The sequence below is a fragment of the Papilio xuthus genome, unplaced genomic scaffold, assembly GCF_000836235.2.
Source record: "Papilio xuthus unplaced genomic scaffold, Pxut_1.1 DF825017.1, whole genome shotgun sequence".
NCBI lineage: Eukaryota > Metazoa > Arthropoda > Insecta > Lepidoptera > Papilionidae > Papilio > Papilio xuthus.
Genome location: NW_013533632.1, coordinates 6,489,434 through 6,504,589, shown reverse-complemented (window position 1 = coordinate 6,504,589; position 15,156 = coordinate 6,489,434). Strand labels below are relative to the sequence as shown.

At 33.1% G+C, this 15,156-nt stretch overlaps 1 protein-coding gene across 2 annotated transcripts in view; it reads right to left on the bottom strand.

The window, feature by feature from the left end:
- Positions 1-1,196: 1,196 nt before the first annotated feature.
- The window catches only part of LOC106126335 (proton-coupled amino acid transporter 4), a 28,477-nt gene continuing 14,517 nt past the window's right edge, over positions 1,197-15,156 (bottom strand). Inside the window, exons 2-6 of one of the 2 annotated variants that reach the window (XM_013323945.1) lie at positions 4,964-5,046; positions 3,436-3,576; positions 2,861-3,133; positions 2,105-2,662; positions 1,197-1,966 (exon numbers count right to left, since the gene is read on the bottom strand). In XM_013323945.1, coding sequence (XP_013179399.1) covers positions 1,552-1,966; positions 2,105-2,662; positions 2,861-3,133; positions 3,436-3,576; positions 4,964-5,046 — 1,470 coding nt within the window. In that variant the 3' untranslated portion in view covers positions 1,197-1,551. The other variant, XM_013323946.1, reaches the window with a different exon arrangement.

Genomic DNA, 15,156 nt, shown 5'->3' with positions numbered 1-15,156 from the left:
TTTAAAGTTAGGTCGAAAAGTTTCCAAAGATAGTAAGACTCCAAAATTCTTACATTTAGCAGTGGCATGTATTTATATCATTTTAAAATTATTACAATAGTAATTTTATCTTGGCAGTATTCAGACCAAATGTAGAGACTTCATAAATTTTGACAAAAACACAAATATTATTATTCATGAATATGAATTAAAACAGAACAAGAAACATTAATAAATGGCCAGTAACTAACTTATAAATGTAAAATTATTATATAAAATAAACACATTTAAAAACTTGCCATATGACAATCACAAAGTTACAGGTAAAAGTGCCTGGGCATTGTAATATTCTATCGATGAATTTAAATTTGATGCTTTAAATTACATAAGCACTCTAAATAGAATATAAGTATACCTTACACCTTCATTCAAATGATTAAAGTACATTTTAAAATTAACTTACAAATGTTTATGTGTGTCGTTGGATTATAATCTGCAGTACAAATACGTTAACACTGTTCTTCGGATGTAAGAATCAATACTGTAAATTTTAGAAAAGCAATGTTTAAAATATAATTTACAAATGAATGAATGTGCGGCAGATCTTAGTGTTATCCTTAAACTATGCAGGATATATGCTAAGCATATATGCTTAAATTTACACTATCACATATCTGATAACGCAAATTTAACTGGTAATCAGTGTTTAGAGTCTAAAGACTTGGCTATTTAATATTTTTCACCTAAAATCACAAAAGAAATGATAATTTAATTTTTGAATACTTATATTTTAATGTATACTAAAATAATGTTTCTTTCAAATGGAAATATATATTGAATACATAACGGATGTCTGTCGGATTAAAGTTTCAAATCAAAAGTTGATTTATAAAAAAAATCAAATTCAAAATTCATCGATTATTTAAGACAAATACACTTAAAATTATAGTCAAGTAGTAATGATACCTATCAATTAAATGCTTTGTTTTATTTAACTAAGTATATCTAGTCATGAATAATACTAGTCAAGTCAAACAATAAAAATGTTATTTTTGGTTATTAAAATGCCTTTAATTCATTACAAGGACCAAAATTGTATCACTAAATAAGTGCATTGTTGAAACATAGCCTTTGTCTGTCCGACCAGGGTCATATCGTTTAATTTTATTCTCACTTTAAGAAGCTTTCCAGTTTGAAATTCTTTTCCAAATTATATATTGTTGGATTTTAAACCTAATAATGTATCACAATTTCAATCATGCACTAGAATACATCTCACACGTTTATAAAGTTAGAAACTACAAGTACTTAAATAGAAATGGCTACAGAGATTCGGTACTGAATTAAAATAATGAAACACAACCTGACATTTGCGAGATAAATCATAGTTGTAAGTAATATTAATCTCAAATTATTTCATTTGAGTATGATAGAAACTCAAAAATATACTAAAATAACGTTTTAAAGAACAATAAAAAAAAACATAGAGATATTAAAGAGAAACAAAGTTAAATCGAATCTTAGCCGTTAATTTCATTTGAGCCTTAATCTAAAAGTAGTCTTTCCAAATCACTATTCCTTTGATTCAATTATTTCTATAATACTGACGTAGGAACCTGTTAAAAAGCCGAGTATTCCGAAAGAAATCAAAAATACATTCTTCCAGAGAACCCAATTAAATCGGCCGAGACCGTTCGGCCTGTCCCAAAATGCGACAACCTCAATAATCGAAGGGAATATAAGACCCAAAAAGGACAGGCATACGGCACCGACAAGAGATATAAATGGCCCAAGGTTCGGAATAGCAATGGCAATACACAGCGTGATTATTATTATGAAGATCCTGATGCTGTACTCGGCGAGATTCTTTTTGGCTCCGAACCAGTGACGCACGTTCCTCCAGATGATATCCATGGGCACGTAGAATTGTAGACTGTACGTGAAGAATATGGCGACAGCGATCATAAGCTTCACACTTTGTCCGAGTCTGAAAAGAAAAAATAAATAAATGAGTAGTCAGAAAACTTCAGTCATTTAAGCTTAATAAGGTTGTAGCATGCGGCAAGCTAAATCATAATTCTATCTTTTTACTAAACTAACAATTAATAAAAAAAAGGATACTAACACTTCATCTTCGGGTAAATTGATGGTAATACTTCCAGATGTCATATCTCCATATTTCAGATATCCGAAGAATCCAGTAAAAGCGTACAGCGAGACAACAAAGAACATGCCAGTGTTTAGCACACCAGGGCAGCCGATGAAATGATGAGGAGTCTTCATGTTGTTTTCAAGTGGCATCACAACACCAATTCCTTCTAAAGCGAAGATGGCCGTACCGAAAAATGTTGGCAAATGATTGAATCCGGCGAAAGGTTTACGCTCGCTGACACTTGGGATATCTTGGAAGAGATAGTAGAAGGTTATACCCATACCGGTGCCGACCAAAAGGTTTGCCAGCATGGAAAATGGTGCCAAATATTTTAAGTTTCGGATCAGATTCATAGATATGAGGAGAGGAAGCAGCAATGCCATGTAAATTCGCACATCCATATCATGGGGGAACCACTCGCTGTCTTTAGCATAGAAATCCGCTACTTGTTTGATGTTCTTGGATACAAACACGATGTACACACAGCAACAGCCCAGCAAATCAATCACCAAGAACGAGTTCACGAGGGCTCTGCAAAAGAAAAATTATATATATGAATAAAATTCGCAATCACTTTGATGCTAAAAATGTAACAAATTTTGAATGATTTGCGAATTTGTTTATTAAGATTTTATTTACAAATAGGCGATATTTTTAATATCTGCACGAATGTATTCTATTATGGTAATGAAATGTTTAGAAAAATTTACTTAATAGAAGTATACTAACTTTGCAAGCCTCGAGAACTTGTGCATAGCGGGCGGTCCAGACAAAAAGGCAGCTTCAGCAGTTTCGGCAAAACCCAATGATGGTTTCTGCATTCTTCTACAGAGTTCGTGGGAAGTCTTGACCAAAACATGGACACAGTAAGTGCAAATGCCACCGATGAGAAAAGTGGCTACCAAACCGAAGTAGAGGCCGGCGTTGAGAAAAGCCATAGGCATCGCTAAGATGCCACTTCCAAGGGATCCTTTCAAAAGATGAATAAGTGTATCCATATCCCTGAAATCAAGAAAGTTTTTTCTTTAATAACTAGTTCATTCTTTATTAAAAAAACTGCGTGTTAGTTAATAGCCCCTTAAGTTTATTTCACGAGAAACTTTTTCAACAGAAATGTCTACTTTACATATAATTCTCTTCATCAGGCTTTACGTTTTTGGTATAGTGTAAGGCATGCATCGTTTAGATGCAAGTCAATTCAAAAGATCTAACTTGTCACACTTTCCAATATTTCTTTTAATTCTGTTTTTGCGTATATTCCTGCTTAAGTAAGTCATTTATGGTTGAATGGCTAATTTACTTACGATGTTGGATGAGCTAGCTTCCTGTGCTTGAATGGATCATAATCCTCGTCCGCTTCAACATCTCGTCCCGGTATTTCCATAAGAGGGAGAGTGGACCCCGCTTGTTGTTCCACGGGGATCTCAATTGGATCAACTTTGTATCTGTGAAACATTTTATAATATTATAATAACTGCTATGATTTTATTTGAATTACTAAAACTAGAATGTGAATTTGTTAGAACAGAGTGGTATAGAAGTGTTTTCAGGGATTTTTTCGATAATCGTGTATCATAGCTTAAAAATAATGATAGCCCGCAATGAGTACAAATAAAGCCCAACATTTCAAGCATTGTGTGATCGATCGAGTGAATGAATGTTCGTATGTCGCGGCGCGAAACCCACATTACATTATCTGCTGCTAATCCTATTCTGTAGTGTACTAAAATTTTATAACATATGATTTGTTCGTAAAATCGTATGAAATTATTACATGTTTGAGAGTGTTTCTGAGTGAAGTGTTATTATGGTCTCCAAGATATGCAGTATTTTTTGTTTTGTTTGCGTTTCACTCTGTTAAGACTCGGCATTTACAAAAAACTGGCTCAACATTAAATTCAATACAGCTTTACGTTGTTTTAAAAAAAAAGGATGCTCAAAATTTTAACATTTAGCTCTGTTGAAGGTTTACGACGTTTTCTAGGGGTTTTCGGGGACATGAAGATATACAGGATATTTTCGTATCACTTTAGACGGACATAAAGCTAAATTAAATTTGTACAAAGATAGACATCGAGAGCCAATCCCGAGCCTGAACAGAGATGGCGCACATTAGGATGAAGCAGACGGTCGACGCCGAGGCGACGTCCTCTGTTCACGTGTAGGTACATATTTCTTTTAGATTTAAACCAGTACCAAATAAAACAAATTATTAAAACAAAATTGAAACCATAAAATGGAATGATGTACCGGTGTATGAGTCCATTGCTAGATGATCAAGGTCGACGAATGACTTTAATCTCGTGGAAGCTGCACACGTCTTCCCGGATCGTCTCCGAACGGCGACGAGCTTAATTAGCTCGTTAAAGGAGCAGTCGACATACAATACAAAATACCATTTTAACATAAAAGATTATTGGTAACAGACAGTCAAGTGAGGGCTATATGAACCCCTGCAACACTCAACTTCTATTTCCTAACGGAAAATAATCTTTTACTTGATAATATAGACTACGAATGTTCTTTTCAATGTCCTGTTGAACAAAAATGGCAATATTATTAATATTCCGACTCCTCTGATGTAATATCTGGCAATCAACATATCTTTTGATCTTGCAAACAAACAAATGAGAAGGAGTTAAGCTGTGAAAGCATGCTTTAATTTCATGTCAAACATATTTAATAAGCAAGGAACAAAAAGGTTTATTGAACATGTCGACAGAGTATAAAGTTGGGTTATTCACGACACACAGGCGGTATAAAAGCTGGCAACGTCGATTGTCGTCGCTGTGAGAAATTCCCGTAGCAGTAGCATAGAACATTGTCACTTACTTGACCATAACGTCTGACAAGTCATTTCTGACTTCTTTTTTCTTAGGATCGTATTCGGCTATCATCGGCCGCATATGGGGTTTCTGAAACAATACAAAACGTCGATATTAACATCGGAAAGCATATTATCGTGTAAAGTTTGTGGTATCTAAAGCATATTAATAAAAAACACGATATAACTAAACTTAATATGACATATCACTAGTCAAAATCGGTTTCGCTGTTATAGCAACTAGTTGAAATTGAATGGACATAGTTAAGGGACATATGTATACATAACCCGTACTAAAACATTACCCTCCTTCTCCTGTCAGTAAAAAGGAGGCATAAAGTAACTAAAGCTTAAAATAAAAGCGCTTAGCTTTATAGTCGTATTAACTGGTAGAATTATAATTACAGGAGAGAAAAAAACAACGAACATCCAACTAAAGCGAGAAGAAGAATAGAAAAATGATAGCCTCACAACTACAAATTTGCTTTCTTCAATCATAGTCAAATAGCTATAATATATAATATGTTTTATTTGTTTGTCTATACTGGACTACGCATTCTTATTTATAGTTGTGAAACTTTGGATGAATGGATATTTATGATTGTTTATAACAACTATACAACGGCTGAAAGGATTCGAATGAAATATGGAGTAGAGATAAATAAGACTTATTAACGTAAAGACTACTCATTATTTATATCCAGACAAAGTCGAGTGCGATAGCCAGTGAAAAAAGCCATGTTGTGAAAAATATAACTGTGTAAAGCAGTGGTTTGCCAGTGACGTTCAATGACGAGTTGATTGCGGCAGGGGCACGACTGCCTCCGCTTGCCACACGTGACCCGGCTGGGGCTATTTCGGTTGGGTATAAATAACCAAAGTCCCGTGCACGAATGAAGCAAATCTTGGTAACTGCGTCCATTTATCAGTATCCAAGAATAATAGCGATTTACAATCCTACAGTCTTCGTGTACAAATCCATTGCTTTGACAATAATGAAACTAAATGTGGTACCGCATACTTAATATTATATTAGCTTCGCTATAACTATCTAAGAACCAAATTCGCGTTTTGTGATCCTGAAAATAATTTTCTATCGTTCTATATAATTATGTATGAAGGTTATAAACTATACTTGATATTAGGATGTCAAAAATTAATTTAGTGTCTAAGGAATGTCATTAAATTTACCAAACATTACCAGTTACAACTTTTCAACTGTTAACCCTTCCTAGATATGACTCATGGGGGGTTTAGTGTGCATGCTACTTCGTTCCCCTAATTTTATTTCCACGGCGAAGGTATTAACATTACAATTTTGAACCTTATTTGTTAAGAAATAAAGTGTTATATCCTTTCAGAAATATTTCAAATGTATGCGATTGTATGCAAAACTGGAATTAACAGGTTCCGAATAATAAATTATACAGGAACCAGTTTTATATCGCAAGTCCATCTATTGTTCGGCAGCGAAGCAACGGACACAATGACGAAACTTGTTTAACCTCCATTATTCTATCGGTGAAAACTACCCAACTTGTATATGCACGTGGTGTATTTTAAAATATGGTTTAAATTTTTTTTTGTCTAAAAGTTTCTAATCCTATTTAAGATCATAAATAGTCCGGTTCGATAAACGATGAATTGTAAAATACAAAATGTTTTCGAAATTGCCATAACTTGCAATTCTAATTATTAAATTATTATTTATAATATGATACTGTAAGTATTTTGTAGCTACTCGATAATAAATAATATTACTAATACGTAAGGTTTAAATAGTAATACATTTCGTGAGAGGAAGATAATAATGAGTGTCGCAAGGACTTGTTTATTGTATCAGTGGTCACGAGCCTCTAATAGATAATGTACTTGGAATATATGACGACAAAAATAGCCATTGTTTGTGAATAACTTATGCGCACTTGTATCTAAATTGTTCGCGAAGGCCGCCAATGAAAATCAAATAATATTCGCAATGATATATCGACACACCTCCCTACGTAATCATAATTCAAATATAGTCTACACTACATTATAATTGACGTGGTCACGACATGCAAATATTTGATGACAATCTTTTTACTATGTTCACTATGAAATATGAGCTATATGTGCATTACTTATAATACAAAATATCTATGACTTTGACTAAAGAACTATAACTAGTAAAGTATTATTTTGTAGTTATTCAGTTCTTTGTCTTCTTTATACGATTTTGTTTAAAGCATTTAGTTATATTATGTTTCTCTTCTGGCAGGAAACAGTCCACTTGCATTGTATTTAAAAATGGCGCTTAGAACGCAATTGAAATCGAAAGTGACTTGCGCAATGCAGTCCCCTGGGTAGAAAATAGGAAAATCAACGATCGCATTCATTTTATTCTCAATAAGTGTGCGAAAGACAAGGACGAAAATATTTTTACTCCGACTGCATACCTTACATGCATTTTAGCTCCTGACTTGTTATGCGTTCCTGGTATGTCTACCGCTACATTTTGCAAATGCTTCTTACTCCTTCTATAGTATTTTGAAAATTACTGTGTGTAAAATGGGGGAAGTCAAAATGGTTCAATGGTTTAGCAGAATCCCAGAAGAAGTTTAGACCATTTTGGACCGTTTCATGTTGCTACAGAAATTGGCGACTAGGATCACATAAACTTGAAGTAGTATCGCAACACCCCTAACCCTTTGCGCATCTACAGTTCAATGTGTGGTTAATTAAAAGAAAGGTGATTTAAAGTTAAAATGGCTATGAATCAATAATATTTTTGCTTTATTCTGAATAATTTAGCGTTGAAATAATTTTCGAATATTCAGGATTAAAATAAACAATCGCGAAACGATTAGAAACTATCGATTAGTTAGTTTGAAAGTAAAAGTTAAGTTGGCACTTTAGACATGCGCTGTAAGCAAATGTTTGAAAGTATTGACCTGTTAGGTTTCAATCTACCAGGCTATCAGAAAATAAGTAGAGCCATGGGCTCTCTTTTACTTGTGTGTAGCTGCTAACACAAGGCATGTCCACTTTTAACACAGTGCAACATTTTTGTATGAATTTAACGCAACTGATTTCTTATAAGTATTATTAAGTTAATAAATATCTGCGCATTCAATACATCTGTGAGCTTTTTTACGGGTTTTCCGGTGGTGAAACTATTTAGTTAGAACGCACCTTCTATGTCTAATGTTTTGGGAACCAATTTCTAACGGTAATTTGCGACGCAATTTGTTTTACATTTGGCATTTGTTCAAAAGAAAAATTTCTAGTGCGGGAAGATTATTTTTAACTAGCATTTGTTTTATAACTTACGTGAAAGAAACAAAAGAGATCTCGTCATTTATACTTTGGCTCATTCATTGATTATTTGAGTATAGTTATTTTATGAATATTAAACTAAAAACAATAATCGCAATATTTGGTATAATTCTATTATAATATTATTCGCTAACCAATTCGCTACAATGTAATGATTATTTTATACATTAATCAATGATTTTAATTGAAATTTACTAAATCCACGATTCTTAAAAATATAAGATAGTGACACATCCCTTATGCATGTTTTCAAGCAACATGTTTACAAACGTAGAATATTTCAACATCCTGTATACGCTGCTTTAGCTCGCGCATGCTTACTTGCGATTTTATCGCTCGTATTTTATGATACCCTGGTAGTTGATTTTGTGTAGGGTCGTACATAGATAGTAAAGACGCGGGGAGGTTTCAAATCCATTGCTTGTACTAGTTACATTGCTTGCTCGAAATTCGACTATAATTTAATCACAGATTTTTTTGTTATAAAAATACTTAGCTACTTTTCAACATTAACTAGCATGTGTATCTTTTTGCAAAATTTCATTAAAAAGGTTCAAAAGTATTCATGTATTTATACACTAGCATTTGCCCGAGACTTTGTCCGCGAAGAATTTAATAAAATGATTTTTTTAAATCGATTTAGTAGTTTCGAAGCTTATTCAATGCATACAAATCTTTCATCTACATTTAAAATAGTATAGATGTCAAGAAGAATAAACTTTTGCGTGGATACTTAACATCATAATATATGAACATTGGTTGTATATTTCATTCATTTCGAGCAACTGATTGTTTTAGTTAGGTATTATTTTTGTTTACGTGTGAGCGTTATTATTACAGCAATTGATCTCATTAATCATCAAAGATGACGTAAATCTTTTGCGTTTGCTGAATTTATCAGTAGATAATTTAGCACCGTTTACAATACATCCTAAAATTTGTTATCAAGGTTCTTACATACGCGTAGTTAATTTGCCCAACACCTCATACGTCTAGATGAAATCATCAAGAGCAAGCTGATAATAGGAATGTCATATTCATAAAATAAATCAATTTTCAAAGATGTACATTAAAATAACATTTTAAACTAGAATTAGCGCTAGCAAAATACACATAGGTAATAATAGAAAAGGTACACTTAAAGTTATCAATTTGAAACGATTGGTAATTGAGATGTTATGATTACGCAAATTCTATTGAATGTGAGAAACCGGAACACAGTGATTTAGTAGTTTATTTAACTAGTCGCAAGGTATCAGGGGGACGACGACAAGGTCTAAGGATTGGTGAGCAAATGATACGACGACATACTTCCACTCTATGGGAGTGGTTAGATGTTCGCGGTACAAAAACAACGGCCACCCGGTATTAGGGTTAAGTCCTTTTGGTTTAAAAATATAGCTGGCTGATGTAAGCATGTGAGTTGTAATAGAGATGAAGTTGAGTGTGGTTTATTGTTGAAAATTATTACACCTAAAAATATAAATTGGTTATTTATAATGGATTACTAATAAACAATTGAAGAATGCAACGTTGAATTTTTAGCAAAATTTTATGATGGGCATTTAGCCGTTTGGACGAGTTTCAAAATTCCGAGCGGGACAAGTCTAAATATAATTTAGGTGTGGCTTGTTTGTACATAAGAAAATTTCGCTCAGCAGTGTCATGGCAAAGAACGCGTCGGCTTAGAACGTCTTCCTTCATGGCTTTGCCAAAAAGTAAATATAAACTTACAAACACTTTTACATACTAAAATCGCTTCACAGATAACTGTGAGTCGAAGACGTATATTCTCATCTTCAAATTGATGTTTTAGTAACAAACTTCATCCTACGCACAGTTGATCGTTGAACTATATTTGCTTGCGCATTATTTTTTGGCGCGTAATTGATAAATTTAGCGAAAAACAATATTTTTCTCTAAATGTATCTATTATGTGTCTAGTATTTTTGTGTTTGCTTTCTAAAATAAAAAGGTGTTTACTTAAAAATATGAATAATGGAATTTGATTAATAGTCTGTAATACGGCAGAAAGATGACACTGTAATTAATCGCTGATAGTATCTTATCTAATCTAGTAAAAGATGTATCACTGAGGGAGATGCCACGCATTGTTGTGTTGTAAAGTTTGCGGAAGAATCGTCTCATGGTTACGCTAATTTTTTATTTCGCATCATTATTATCGCTAATTACTCCTTGCTTCAAAACAAGTTGGTATGTTTGTTCATAGTTTGCAGAAAAAAAAATAGATGTCACTTTAAATAAAACACTGGGCCGAGGTCTTCGTGAGAACGGAAGATAAATGAAAGAGATCGGAAGATATAATGGCACGTTACGGTAGTTGGAGTTTGCGTCCTTGTCCTAGCGGAAATCAACGTTTAGCACAAGCACGTTCTTTTTTGACATCATTTTGTCTTGTAAGGGATTCACTCTGAGGTATTTATAACCCAGTTGTAATCTCTATCCAACTGGGTTAATTTGAAGTGTAAAAATTTTATAAATTTTGCTATAATCTTGACCTACATATGTTATACTGTTGTGAGTATTTTAAAAGTAATTAAATTCACATTCGATTTGGTTTATATACAGTGTACATGAATAGTACAATCGTATTGAAAATATTTAAATTAGTTCAAGCTTAAACCGTGTAACTGTTATTGATATATTTCTAGTCTCGTAGTTAAATCGAGACATGGCGTTAGACGTCGGTTGTTGACTAACATTACCATTTTGGCTTACGAGCCCGGAAAGGAATAATTTTGTTCCACGACAAGGCAACCCTACCGTATGCTTGTCACTGCTTCCTGATGATACTAATGTAGCTGTTTGACCAAGGCTAATACAATCAATGAATGTAGTCTAAGATCAATTTATAACTAAATTGATTCAACGCAATATGAGTGGGGACATTTACGTCGCAGTGTTGTTAAGCGCGTATTGAAACCATTTTGTACGTCAATTTGTTTACCTATTCTATTACAGGAAATCCAAAAAGTAAAAAAGTTTACACTTGATGATGTAATGTATATTTTTACGTCGTAGTCGCGACAAATAATTTAATTTTAAAAGCTAAATCACTCAATTGACTACGATTCTCAGTCTGAAAAATAATAAGACTCGAAAAATTGCGTTTAAATAGAAGTTATATTGAACGTTAATAAAATCTTGAGCAATGTATGTTTACACAACGAGATTGTAACATTTTGTGAGTATAACCGATTCCCCAAAGGAACACATTTGTTTCGCAATATTGCTTTTCTACGTAATAAGGTTTAATAGAAATGTTTTAGTTACATTTAACATGGATGTACCTATACGATTTATTTATAAATATAACGCTGAAGTCGTTGAATATATGTGAAGTCAACCAACCCGCACTGGGCCAGCGTGGTTGACTAAGGCCTAGTCACCCTTAACTTAGGGTAGGCTCCGAGCCCCTCAGTGGGGACAGGTAGTGAGCTGATGATGACGATAACGCTAGGTTCTGGCTAGATTTTAATAATCAAGATTTCGTAAAAAAATATTTTTTTCGCAGACCACAACATTTTTATGTAATTGTTTCGGTTTTTTGACGTATCGTTTCTCAGGTGACGTAACCGTCTGGATAGCACACCGCCTCGGCGCCAACGTTGGCAGGAGAAAGAGGGTCACCCTTGCGTGTAGACAGGGCATGAAAACACTTGTCAATGATAATCGCTTTAAAAAGTTCATATTTAAAATATCAACGTGTTTTTAACAAACATCGAAGTAAACAGATACAGTTGGAAAATAAATAATAACAGTTTTTTTATATATTCGTATAAAAGAGTAAGCTTATAGCTTCTCAAATTAAACGAAATTCCAAGCCACAAAAAGTCGACAAACTCTCGACAAAATCTAATTACAATAAAAATTGAATTAATTAGATGCAATGAAATGAAATGATGAAAGATCATTGGCAATATATTTTTAGGAATCACGTCCCAAATATAAAAAAAAAACTTCAGTTTTTTACAAATACATTTGTATAGTTTTTCATTTGTTAAAATTATATTAAGATTAATATAAAGATGGACACAGCTACAGATATTTTTGATAAAACTATAAGCTTGGCATCATCTGTCTTTCCACTTACAATATCTCCAAAATCGATGGATAACTTGTTTTTATCGTTTATTTTCAAAGGCCAAATATTCATTGTCATTTATATTCAGTACATATATTTCTAGTTACAATTGCGACTCATAAACACTTTATAGGACTGTTAAAGATTTATTATCATCTACGTAACGGAGCTGAATAAAAATTTTTACAGTGTCCACAATGACGATATCACACAATGATATCATGATACTGCATTATTCCTTTATAACTAGCAATACACTCCTTCACTCTGTTATTATCTATGTATGAGTCCTTGGTTATAAATTACCAACTGTACCATAAAAATTCAACGCTCAACTGTTGCAGTTATCGATTAATATAATTATGATATGGTGGGTATATAAACTACTGATGCATTTTTTTTATTATTTATACACTAGCTTTCGCCCGAGATTCCGTTCGCGTGGAATTAAAATAAAACGTAATAAGTATATGTGTTCTTCCTGAATATGCTGTACATTTATGTCAAATTTCAGCGAGATCCGTGGAACCGTTCCAGAGATATCTGTAAACAAATATCCATACAACCATCTAAACATTCTCATTTATAATATTAGTAAGATAAGCTGGGTATAATATATAATAACAATAAAAGTGTATATAAACACATTGCGGATTTGTGGAGACACTTTGGTACTACGCTATGAAATGTAGTAGTCTTTTAGTTTAGATTTTTTTTTAACAGAAAATTAGTAAGCTCGCTTTTACCATCATATACAGGGTGTACATACGCTTTATAATTTTAATCGTCTTAGGTATATTATAACAAAATCTTAACTATTATAGTTAATGCAAGATGCAGCGTATATTTTTTGTAAACGCTTGTAAAACAAAATTAAAATATTTAAACCTTTCACGTTTAACAAATTAGGAATGTGAAATGAAATTGTTTTGAAGTGGCCAGAACTACTTAACATTTGTATGAAAAAAAAATCTGCGTCATACATTATGTCTGCCTGAGTTGTCACAATTGCCCTGGTCAGTTTTAACTAGTTATTGTTTTGAATCGATCTTTGCATAACACGGGACGTCCCAAGACTCATTACTAAATCACGAAACGTTTATTTTATCATTTATCGAACGACGCGACAAATATCATTATATCTGTTAACGTCACTAACTTTACATTGCATTATAATTCTGTTTCTACCGTACTCTTACTATATCTTACTCATATTATAAATGCCAATGTTTGGATGGATGGATGTTTGTTAGAAGGTATCTTGCTGAAATTTGCCATAGACGTAGAACATAGTCTGGAAGAACACATAGGCTACTTATTAAGTTTTTTTTAATTCCACGCGGACGTAATAGCGGGTGATAGGTAGTAATATTATTAATGCGAATTTTTGGATGGATGGATGTTTGTTAGAAGGTATTTCCAGATTGGCTACAAGGATCTCGCTGAAATTTGACATAGATGTAGAGCATTGTCTAAAGAACACATAGGCTAGTTACTAAGTGTTTTTAATAACGCGCGAGCGGAGACGTGTGTGACAGCAAGTTTCTTAAAGTTGTAGATCGTGATAGCTTGATTACATGATGATTACTCTTTAATAAATTCTAAGTACATTAAAATTTTTAAAACAAATATTATTTTGACTTTTTCTACTATTTACATTTGTTTTTAATATCCTTCGTTGTTGACACAATGGAAAAATTCTATCATAATTTGCTATCTCTGTTTCTTTAAAGATACTGAGAGAGATGACAAATAAGTTTCAGTACTGTGTTCAGGCAGAGTTTGTAAAATTGCCTAATAAGATTTTAATCTATACCAGAAAAATGAATGATATGTTAACATTTGTATCTTCTTCTAATGCCTCTCCATTACAGGAGGTTGGCTGTCAGCTAAGCGAACCCATCCCTGTCCTGTGCCAAACGAAAAAGTTGTTCAACGCTGTCAATAGTCGTCCATTCCCGAATGTTTCTCAACCACCACTTTCTTTTCCTTCCAACTCGTCTTCTGCCTGCGATTTTGCCCATCATTATGAGTTGAAGAAGTTCATATTTTTCGTGTCGCAAAACATTTGTATGTAAAAACTATATTCACTTAGTATATATTTTTCAGATTACAGAGTAATAAAAAAGCGATTTGGCTCTGTTTATGCGTAACTATTTCGCGGGTGAAACTGGCGCGTGTAAAATACTTCGAATCTGAACTCAAGGCGGTGTGGAACAAATAGTTAGAATGTGAGTGTTTTATAGACGTGTATGAGAGCGTATGTGTGCGTGTGTTTGTGTGTCAGTGTGTGTCACTTCCGAGCATTCTTGCATAGTACTTGCGGGGGAACTAGAATTGCGTGCGTCGAGTTTATTTATGCTCACGTTTTTATATTATTTTTAGGCTAATTCTAGACACAGTTGCGCCAGTCTTTACTTTCTACACCTTCTTTTCTCTAACTCGGAGGCGAACTTGAAATCCAACTACAATATAAATGCAACTATAAAATATTTATTTATGTCGTTGCCAACGATACAAGTCGATGGAAAGTTATTTTATAAATTTGAATATGAATTTATTCTGATTTGATGGATACGATTTGTATGTAAGTAAATCAAAGTCAGCGATTTAAATATTAAAACAACAACGAAAAGTCTAAGATATAAAAGCAGATATCAATTTTTACCGTTTAAAATTTGTTGCGAAGTCTGCGAAGTGAAAACTTTTTACTATTAAGTAGGTATACTTATTTTAAATAGCCTCACGCTTAAATTATAAATCTTGCATTCTATTATT